The sequence below is a fragment of the Felis catus genome, chromosome D2 (genome assembly GCF_018350175.1).
Source record: "Felis catus isolate Fca126 chromosome D2, F.catus_Fca126_mat1.0, whole genome shotgun sequence".
Lineage (NCBI taxonomy): Eukaryota > Metazoa > Chordata > Mammalia > Carnivora > Felidae > Felis > Felis catus.
The window spans coordinates 49,521,464-49,531,866 of NC_058378.1; the positions used below are offsets into that span (position 1 = coordinate 49,521,464).

The 10,403-nt window shown below is 51.4% G+C and overlaps 1 protein-coding gene across 3 annotated transcripts; it reads right to left on the reverse strand.

The window, feature by feature from the left end:
- Positions 1-1,481: 1,481 nt before the first annotated feature.
- On the reverse strand, positions 1,482-5,913 carry FXYD4 (FXYD domain containing ion transport regulator 4). 3 transcript variants are annotated; one of them, XM_023240696.2, is made up of 8 exons: positions 5,783-5,913; positions 4,244-4,303; positions 3,385-3,417; positions 3,226-3,249; positions 2,472-2,546; positions 2,326-2,362; positions 1,868-1,905; positions 1,482-1,668 (listed from the first exon to the last, which is right to left on the reverse strand). In XM_023240696.2, exons 2-8 carry the CDS (start codon positions 4,281-4,283, stop codon positions 1,649-1,651), a joined length of 267 nt encoding a protein of 88 aa, XP_023096464.1. In that variant the 5' UTR covers positions 4,284-4,303; positions 5,783-5,913; the 3' UTR covers positions 1,482-1,648. The 3 variants fall into 3 exon arrangements, with proteins under 3 accessions (XP_023096464.1, XP_044896312.1, XP_044896313.1); XM_045040377.1 differs by lacking the exon at positions 5,783-5,913 and adding an exon at positions 4,801-5,123; XM_045040378.1 differs by lacking the exons at positions 2,472-2,546; positions 5,783-5,913 and having other exon boundaries at positions 4,244-4,766.
- Positions 5,914-10,403: the final 4,490 nt, after the last annotated feature.

Below are 10,403 nucleotides of genomic sequence, written 5' to 3' on the forward strand. Positions count from 1 at the left end.
GAGAGATGTTTGTGCTGCTCGCGCTTCTAATCATTCACCTTTGAGGATTCAGTTCAAATGTCACCTCTTAACCCGAACACATCACCCATTGGTGCCCACGCATTCCAGCCGCTGAAACACACTTGTATCTCCTTCACAGCACGCATAGGCTCAGAATCCTGGAACGTTAAGGGCCTTATAGGATGGGTCCTGGCGGTGAGGAGCTTGGCACAGCCGCCAGCCTCCATGGCTCCCTGCTGCCCTTGGTCGCTCAGACAGTGGCTGCACTTTCAACCAGGTGTCTTGGGTCTCACTCAGGTTCTTGAAGTTCTTGTTGCAGCTCTGGGCAAGCCTTGGAACTCTCCCCTACCTCTACCTCCTTATATATCCTGTTTCAAGGGCCCTAAGCAGATCTATGAATCTCATTTTTAGACCTCAGTGTCTGGGATGGGCTGCCAACCAGAAGATAGGGTCCTCAGCTTTCAGACTCCCCTGCTATAGCCTCCTAACCCAAGTCTACAAGTCAGGGGCCTGAATTCTAGGACACATACTTTCCACAGGACCCACACCACCCTTAAGAAGTGGAGGGAGGATTTGGAGCAGTGCACCATTAGAGAGAGCTGGCTTGAAGCAACACCAAGATGCACCAGCATGGCTGTCCCATCACCCCAGATCCAGACTGTGCACCACTGTTTGGCCGGGACAGGGCAGATCTCTGCTGCTGGGCCTGCCTCCACCCCAGGGCCTATGCAGGGAGGGCTGGACTGAGTGCACCTGACTCCTTCCACCCTGGGCTATGGAGGTTGGCATGAAGGATGAGGCAGCCGGACAGATGGCTGCTGAGGTGGGAGAGACATTTCCCCAGCCCCACTCTGCACATGTAGGGACCTTTCAAGTGAGGTGTTCCAGGAGTGGACTTGGACATACTGGGGGACCTAGATTTGTGTACTATGCAGGGCTCCTTGGGATGTGGCTCATAGTAGGGTCCTATAGGATAGTACCTAGGGTGGGCAGAGGGTCTGTGAGTTGGTCTGAGGGTTATATTGGGTTTTACTGGCGTGAATCAACAAAACAATTGCTTCATTTCCTGAGTGGTGTGAATGACAGACAGTGTTCACTGAGTGAGGTGGCACCTTAGTGGAGGGCGAGCCCCTGGGGGTCATTCTAGGTTAGAGGATGTCATGGGTACCTGGCTCATTGGGACTTCTAGGGTCTCTAGGCACGGTGTGGGAATTGTAAGGTCTTTTGATAGAACACTGAGGTATCTTGCACAGTGCATGGATGAGGCAAGGGATCAATTATCAGGAGGTTTTCAAAGTGGAGGGCATGTGGGGAGTGGGCCTTAGGACAGACATGCGGCCATAGGAAACCTTAGCAATCCACTGGACCCCCTACCCACCAGCCACTTGAAGGGCCTGAACATTCCTGAGCAAGATGTGAGAGTCCCTGCCCAGCCTGCCTATTCCCAACCAGACCCACAGAAAGTCACAAGACCACTGGAGGGAGGAGTGAGACAGTTTAATTTAGAAATAAGCTTTAGACAGTGTCCTGATCAGACAGGAGCTGAAGTGCCCAGCTTTGGAGAGAAAGGCCATCATCTAAGGGCCCCAAGGGGGGAGGGAACAGCATGGGAGCTGGTGCGGAAAGTGCCACAAAGCTGGTCCTGTGCTCAGCAGGTACTGGCAGAGCCTGAGGAGAGAATGGGGTGAAGTCCTCATAGACCTGGTCACTACAAGACAACCCCCTCAGCCTTCGGAGACCCCAAGGCTGGGCTGGCTCAGGACAGTCCTGCCTTACACATGGCATAACATTTAACAACTCAAATACTATGGCCACCCTCCCTGAGTGCCTGGAAGCCTCTCAAAGAAGCCAAAGAAGCCCGTCTCACCTGGAGTGATGAGTGGAGTGGCTCTCTCAGGTAAGGGGCTGAGAAAGGGACACATGAAATTAGTATCTCCCCCCCTCCCCGCCCCAAACTTCTGTCCTTATCCCGCATCAAGACTCCTGGTGCCCCCTCCCCAGGGCTTTGTGGGGCTTTGTGCTCACAGCTCCAAACCTGTTTTCAATCCTCTCTCTTTGCCCCTCCCCCGCTTGAGCATGTGCGCAAGTGCCCTCTGTCTCTGTCTCTCAACATAAATAAAATAAACTTTAAAAAACAAAACAATACCAAGGGTTATAGCTCTCTCCCTATTTGGGGAGCTTTGGGGCTGATTATCTGTGAATAACAAATCCCACTGCAAGCCCAGGGGGCAGCCAAGAGGCTCTCCTCTTCCTCTGAATTGCAGAACTTTACCCCAAAATAGGTGTGCTCAGCTCCAGGTGCATACAACAGGGGCCCTATCTCACCTGTGCTTCTTATTGTACTTGCATTTGCATTTTCCACCTGGGAGAGGACAAGATGGTCAGTGCAAAGAACCTGGGGAGCCTGGGCCATGCCCCCCCCCCCCCCCCCGCCTCCCTCCCCATGCCCTGCCTGCCAGCCCACCACTCACTCAGGGCTATCAAGATTCCAGCGATGCACAGGAGCCCTCCAACAATCATCCCACCCAGCTGCAGGCTTTCCCAGTCTGGGGGAGCAGAGGGTGAGCTGGCACCAGCCTGGCTCCACTCCACTCACTCATTCAAAAGATATTTATCATCACCTGCTTGTACAAATGCACTTGCATTCCAGGCAACAAGAAAGACAAGTCAGTAAATAGATACACCGTATAATATCTGGTGGCAACAGCACTAGGGGAAAAACATAAGCAGAAGAGCACAGAAAAAGAAGGAAGGCTTTTCTGAAAGGTGGCACTTGAGCTGAAGCTAGGGGGGAGATGAGTGTGTAGGGATACTAGAGGACAGTGCCAGGCCAAGGAAGAGGAAACCCGCCTGGGGTGGGGGGGGGGGGCGGAGCTGTAGGGCAAAGAGCCAGGTGCTGGGGAAGGCGGCAAGTGAGAGAGTAAGGGGAGGATCAGGTGAGATACCTGGGGACCCAAGAGCCTCCAGCCCCTCCCCCACAAATCTTCCTAAATATCCCGTGGGCACCTTCCCTCCTTGCTGGAATGAAGTTCTCCCAAAGATCATGTTGCATGTTGGCCTTTCACTCTTTTCATAGACCATGCTGACTCTGCAATCCCCAGTCCCAGCCCCATCTTGCTGCTCTTCCCTCATCAGCCCTCACTAAGCTCTAGCAAAGAGGTCCAGCCAGGATAGGCAAAGGTAGGGTAGGGGTGGGGGGTGGGGGTGAGGGATATCAGCTCTTACCATAATAGAAGGGACTGTCTTTATCTGTGGGAAAGGGGGAAAAGAAAAAAAAAAAAAAAAAAGAAGAAAGAATAAGGACCAGAACCAGGACGCAGCATGTGGAGTCTTAGAGGGAAAATGTGGGGCAGCAGGAGCAGGGCAGTTTGGGGCCTCACTCACCGACCAGATCATTGGCTTCCAAGGCAGGCAGGCCTGCGTGGGAAAAAGCAGAGGGATCTGTATTAATTCGTGACACTGGTCTCAAAATGAATCAGCAGGCAGGACCTCAGCCCAGAAGGGCAAAGATGAGAACCAGCCTCATGGGTAGGGGGGACCCTGGAGTCACCAGTTCCCTTCCTTCTTCACACCTTTCCCAGCCCCATACAACCCTGGGATTTGATCTCTCACCCCATAGCCATGCCCCCCCTCCCCAACTCGCCCTTCCTGCTATTTCTCTTGCTTCCTGCTAGCCTTTCTTGCATACGAAATGGGATGGTGTGTTGGTATCTTTTTACCCTCTTCTGAGAAGCTTCCTACCCAGACTCTGGCCAATGCCCCGTTAGGGAATAGGGAAAGCTTCTCTCTCTCTCTTTTTAAAGCTTATTTGTTTATTTTGAGAGAGAGAGTGTGAGTGGGGGAGGGACACAGGGAGAGGGAGAATCCCAAGCAGGCTCAGCATCGTCATTGCAAAGCCCAATGCAGGGCTCAAACCTATGAACCGTGAGATCATGACCTGAGCCGAAGTCGGACATGTAACTGACTGAGCTACCAGGCGCCCCAGGAAATGCTTCTCTCTTTATGCCAACAGATGGTTACCGTTTTCCGAAGTTCAGTCATGTAGGACAATTTTGCAATATCCACTTCCTAACTGTATTATTATTTCCTTAGTGCCGCTCTTTAAATTGATGGTTTAAACGAAAACACATTTGTTCGACATCAGCCCCCCCCCCCCCCTTTGGGAGATGCTGCCCTCGCTTTCACTGCCTTGGTGGGAGGGTGAGTGGCAGCAGGTTCACTTCTGGGGGCAGGGGGGACTCACCTGCCAATGTGACAAGAAGGGCCCGGGTCACTCTCTTCATGATACAGCTTCAGGGCAGGGCTGCAGGGGAGGGGACAGGCTGGGGTCAGATAGCCCTGACCTGCCAGAGGCTTACAGTCCCTGAGGCAAAGAACCAGGGCACAAATCCCAAGGGTGCACTTGGCTTATGAGGTGGTTTGGGGAAAGTTACCAATTTCTAGTAGTAATGACTAGTGGAGTGACATATATTGAGCTACTACTAGTTAAGTATTTAGAACAGTGCTTGCACGTAGTAAGTGGTTTGTTAAAGTCTTCGTTAAAGTCTTTAATCAGATGCCTGACTCTCGGTCAGAGGAGCAGAGCTACTGTGCTAACTCAGGTTTTGGTGCCTGCCTTCCTAAACCCCACTCAAAAGGCAAAGGCACCCTGAGCTATTTTTCCCAAAGGTCTGGGCCTCAGGCACTATCAGGATGAATTCCAAGATAGTCTCTGCAAGGGGCCACCCTGGGCTGAGCAGCAGAGGAGGGAGCAGCTGAGCAGGCGAAAGGTGGTGGTGGAGGCAGGTGAGAGCCACCCACCTCAGCCCCAGCCAGAGATCTTGTTCCAAGGCGGCCCCAAATTCCACTCTGAGTACAGACTGCTATTGACAGGAAACTGACAGATGGAAGGATCATTACTCCTTTTTTCTTTCTCCTTGGGGTGAGAACTATCCATGTCCCTATTTACTAGTTCAGAGGGTGGCTGTTTCCTTGAGATAAGACCCCTTCCAGCTTTCTGCATGTTGTTAGCTGCAGGCAAGCATAGGGATTGTCAGCTGTTGCAAACTGAAGCCCTCGTTGTGACCTGCTGAGCCCAAAGGGCTGGAACTCTAATCCCCTCAAAACCACCGATCAGCTGTGTGACTCAGTGGGTTACTTAACCACTCTGCGCTTCAGTGTGCTGTAAAACGAGGATAATTAATAGTAACTGCAAAAGGTTATGATTGAATTAAATGAGTTACTATATGTGAAGCCCAAGAATAATGCCTAGCACATAGTAAGGAATGAAATGTGTGTTACGATAAACAAATACATAGCCCTTTACTTGCTAGGTGGGATGTTGCCTGATTCGTGAATTGCTTAATAAAGCCAATTTGATACATAAATACATGCATACATACATAGGTCCTTTTGTCCTGGATGGGAGGACTATTAATGTGCATCTTCTGGACGTGGGAGTTTGTCGGCTTTTAACAGTCTCTGCAGCTAGCCCTCCTTTGGACTCGTCCCCCCCTCACCACCCTGGGATTCAATAATGAGGGTTGCAACTCCACTTTACATACTCCTTAGCCAAAGGCTGGCTTCTGTTTCCTCCAGCCCCTAACCCTAACCCACGGTCCATATGATGGTGGTCATAGAGCAAGTAGCCTCCAATCCTCAAAACCCTCAAACATGCATCCTGTTACTGATGATACCCAGGCACCTGCCACCCCTTCCTCAGAGAGGTACCTCCTCCACCCTCACCCTTCTTCCCCCACCCTTCTGCTTAGCAGCCCTGAAATCCTAGCAGACACTTGCTTACCTGCGAGCCAGGTGCAAAAGGCAGGTTTGGAGAGGCTGCTGGGGCTGTGTTGAATCCAGGTGGGTTCCGGCTCTTTAAACCCAGCAACTCCGCCCAGGGCAACAATGCCATCAGGCAGGAGGGAACTAGTCAGATTCCTTGAGATTGCTGTAGCTCCTTCTCCACCCCCCCCCCCCCCCCCACTCCTCGTGCTCTGGAGACAGCTTGTCCTGCCACACCCCATGCAGAGCTGAACTCCTAGGGGCCCCAGGGCCATCAGAGGCTAAGGTGGTGGTGGGAGAGGGATGGGCCGGGTCTCAGACCTTTCTGTTGAGCAGAAGGTGGACTTGCAGCTTCTTTAGCTCACCTAGATCCTAAAAGAGGGGTCCAGAGGGGGCTGGGACACAGGATGTTTCTGGGTTCTTGTGTCAGCAGTGGAGGTTCCAGGACTTCTGTGTGGGGTGTAATCAGATCAACTAGGAGTCAGGGACTGGCCTGAAGCTCCATTTGCTCAATGGTCCCATTGCTCTTCCCTGGACTGGATGTTGAGTGGGAGGGCTGGGGCTGGTGGCACCCTTCAGGATCGCCCACCCTCTGACCAGGCCCTGACACCCATTTATTCCAGGGAAACTGATGGCTGGGATTAGAAACCATCCTGGCCTAGGGTGGTTTCCTGCCTACTCCATGGAGTATGGGAGGAGGGATGGTACCAGGAGGAAGACTGTCAGCTCAGGCTGAAGAATGGGCTGCTTCCCTCTGTGCACCCCCATATCTGCCTCATGTGGTGCTGGCCAAACTCCTCTTTCGCCCCTCACCCCACCACATGCTTTTGGCCTGTGCCCTTGGCCCTATTCTGCTCTCCCTCCTCCCCAATTCCTCTGTGTTTGCTGCTTTTACCACTGGATGGTGATCAGCTGAAGGCAGGACTGTTGCCTCCCTTAATCCCCATGGCCAGTCATAGACACCAATAAATAGATTTTGATTGAATTGTTGAATCAATGAGGACAAGAAGCCACCAGAGGCTCCCAGTGCTGGGGGTCAACGGGGAAAACAAAGCCTTGAAAGGCAGGGCGGGGAGGAAGAGGGAGGATATTCCTGGTGTGAACATTACACCTCCTCATGAAAACCTTCCATGGTGCTCCCTGTCTTCAAGTTTCAGTTTCTACAGAGTTCAAGTCCAGGAGCTCTGGGGCCAGGAAGAGCTAGAGTTGATGCCCAGCCTGCCATTTGCTCAATGGGTGAGCTGAGGTAGCTCCTTCATCATCCTGAGTCTCAGTTTCCTTTCTTCTAAAGTGGAGTTAATGACAGGACTTCTCTTCAAGGTTCGGGGTGTAGGTCCTGCCCTCAATATGTATTTGTGGAGTGAATGCCTCTTAGGTCTGGCATGAGGAAAGTTTGTTAACCTCAAGATTCAGAAGAACCACTAATTGCACATACTTTGGAGTCAAATCCAGGCTCTGTTAGTTGCTATGTGCACTGGAACAGCTAATTTCCCCTCTTCCTGCCTATTTATTCATCCATAAAGTAGGAACCATGACCGCGCCTACTCTGAATGTTTGTGGTGATGATGACATCTGATTGTGCTGCTCAGTTCACTGTAACTATAGCCGTGAATGGCCCTGATATACACACTGAGACATCTGCAGCATAAGAGGAAGGGGGTCATCAGTACAGACACCCCCGTGAAGAAACCACGTTCCAGAGAAGAGAAAGGTCTTGTTCAAGGTCACACTGTGCCTTGGTCGCAGAGTGGAGCTCTCAGCCCAACCTATCAAACCCTTTGGTTGAGTTCTTCTGCCCCATCAGGCTCCAGGGAGGAATAAGCAGAAATGAAGCAGGCATTTGTAAAAAGGGGACACTTGGAAGTCCCGAGTGCCCTTTTTGCTTTGGGAGGTCTCCAAGAAGTATGAAAAGGACCTCAGATCCACTTCAAAGGCCCTAGCACTTTTGCCCTACCCTGCACCTTCTGGGATCCTGCACTCCCATCGTCACCATGAGATATTATCGTCTTTTTTTTTAAGCTTATTTATTTATTTTGAGAGCGAGCGAGAGAGAGTGAGCCAAGGAGGAGCAGAGAGAGGGGGAGAGAGAATCCCAAGGAGGCTCCACGCTGTTAATGTAGAGCCTAATGTGGCGCTGGAACCCATAAACCTTGAGATCATGACCTGAGCCGAAACCAGGAGCTGGACACTTAACCAAATGAGCCACCCGAGTGACTCAGAGATTTTATCTTTTTTTTTTTAATTTTTAAAAAATTAAAAAAAAAATTTTTTTTTAACGTTTATTTATTTTTGAGACAGAGAGAGACAGAGCATGAACAGGGGAGGGTCAGAGAGAGGGAGACACAGAATCAGAAACAGGCTCCAGGCTCTGAGCTGTCAGCACAGAGCCTGACGCGGGGCTCGAACTCACTGACCGCGAGATCATGACCTGAGCTGAAGTCGGCCGCTTAACCGACTGAGCCACCCAGGCGCCCGATTTTATCATCTTTAACAGGTAGAAAGAAAACTTCACCTGAACCAGGTGGTATTGACACTAGTCCAAGGTAAAGGAGGGGTAGGTTGAGCCTGGGGCAGAACCAGGGAGAGGGAGCCCAGCTGCCCGTGTGACTTCTGCAAGCACAATGGTAAGTCACCACCTCATCTTTTCCTTTTGCCAAAACTGACTGTAGGTGTAAGGTGCACCATGGCTGAGTGGTAAGTACATCTGTCTCCTCTGAGGGACCTCAAAGGCCGGCCATTGACTCAGTGGCAGGCAGCAATGCCTTCTATGCTGGAAGCGGTACAAAGTCAGTTCCCAGGTTAGTGAATTTATCTTCTAAGACTGAAAACCAGCACTTATGGATGGTCATGAAACTGGGTGTTGAAACCTTCAGAAGTTCTGCATGGTAAGAAGTGTTTACTAAACTGTCTTTTCATTCATTAGGAGTGTTTAGGATGAACAGTTGCCCTCTCAACTGAGAGGCTGGACTCGCAGTGAAGGCTGTTTTCAGGAAATTACTTTCAAGGCGGGCTGGCCACTTGCCCTGATTCTTGGACATGCATTCCTCATCAGAATCTCTGGAGCCATCCATTTGGGTCTGATTTCTTTCTCTTTCTTTTTTTTAAATTAAAACAAAAAAAAATTTTTTAACCTTTATTTTTGAGAGAGAGAGAGAGAGTGCAAGTGGGGTGGGGGTGGGGGAGGAACAGAGAGGGAGACACACAATCTAAAGCAGGCTCTAGGCCGTCGCGGGGCTCAAGCTCACAAACTGAGAGTTCATGACCTGAACTCTCACAAACTGAGAGTTCATGACCTGAGCTCAAGTCAGACGTTCAACTGACTGAGCCACCCAGGCACCCCGGGTCTGATTTCTTATCTACCAAATGGGAGAGCTGGGTAAGAGGCAACTGAGGCTTCCAGGAAAATCATACCTTGGGTGATGAAAGGCTGAGAGGAGTGGGTGATGGGGAGCCACACTTAGTTGGGTGGGTGCAGATGACAGCCTGGAGGTATTGAAGTTGAGAGAGAGAGAAAACTGTGATCCAGCTCTGAACACTTTCTTCCCCTTCTGAAGTCAGCGTTGCAAAGGATTACAAAGGAGGGAAGTCTGTTGCCAAGAGTGGCTGCCTGAGAATCAGCACTGACGCCCAGGGTCCCGCCTCTGCTCATGTCAATCACTGCCACAGCTCCTTACAGTCCCAAACTGCTTTTCCCCTTCTGCAAGCACTAACTATTGCTCTGTGAAAAACAGAGATGCATCCTCAAAACCATTCACTGCACTGAGAAAAGGTAATAAAACAGGGATTATCTAAGATTGACCAGAGGTAAAATAAAAAGGAAGTGGCTGGTATCTTGCCCGGCACATGGCGGGAGCACAATGTGTTTTTTCCTGCCTCCCAAGATGGAATGAATGTCACAGACATCAACAGGCTGATTGTCTATTTCGAGGGGGTCTGGTAGAGTAGGGAAAAGACCCCATTCATGAGGGGAGAGGTTACTCCAGTTGTCTCCGATGTTTCCTCCCTTTGAGAAATACACACTAAATTCCCACCCGGACCCACTTCCTGTGCTCTGTCTCCCTCGGGAGCCCCCCACCCTCCTTCCCCCCTCTCTGCATTTTCAGCAAGTTCCCCTGTGTGTTCAGAGTGCTGGTCCGAGGCCTTTAACGATGGGGGTTGAGGGGGTGGAGCTAGAAACACAGCCTGTGTGAGAGAAGGTTAGCGGGTGTAAGGGTGCAAGGGCGGCCATCTGAAGGGTAGCAGCGGTCTGAGGGCTCACTTTTCAGGAGTCAGGCCTTGGCTGACTTGTGAGTTGGGGAGGCATCAGGAAGGGCCCTCTGCTGCGGATTCTAAGTGCCTTCTGGGAGAGGGGATAAGGAAACAGTGCAGGGGGGGATCTCACGAAGGGGGATATGTGGGTGTGTGTGGCAGCCACTCCCCTGAAGAGTGTGTAGTGAAGGCCTGGCTCTCTTAGGTCCAGTCTGGCCTCCAGAAATGACTCCTCCGCGTCTAGGAAGCTCCTTCCTAGAGGCTATTCATTACCACCCTCCCACTTCACGCAAAGGACTGAGAAATAGCCAATCAGAATAGGACAGCGGTGGCCTCCAGCCAATCAGCATTAAAGGAGGGCTGTAGCTGCCCGGCCGCGGGTGAAGCCGCCT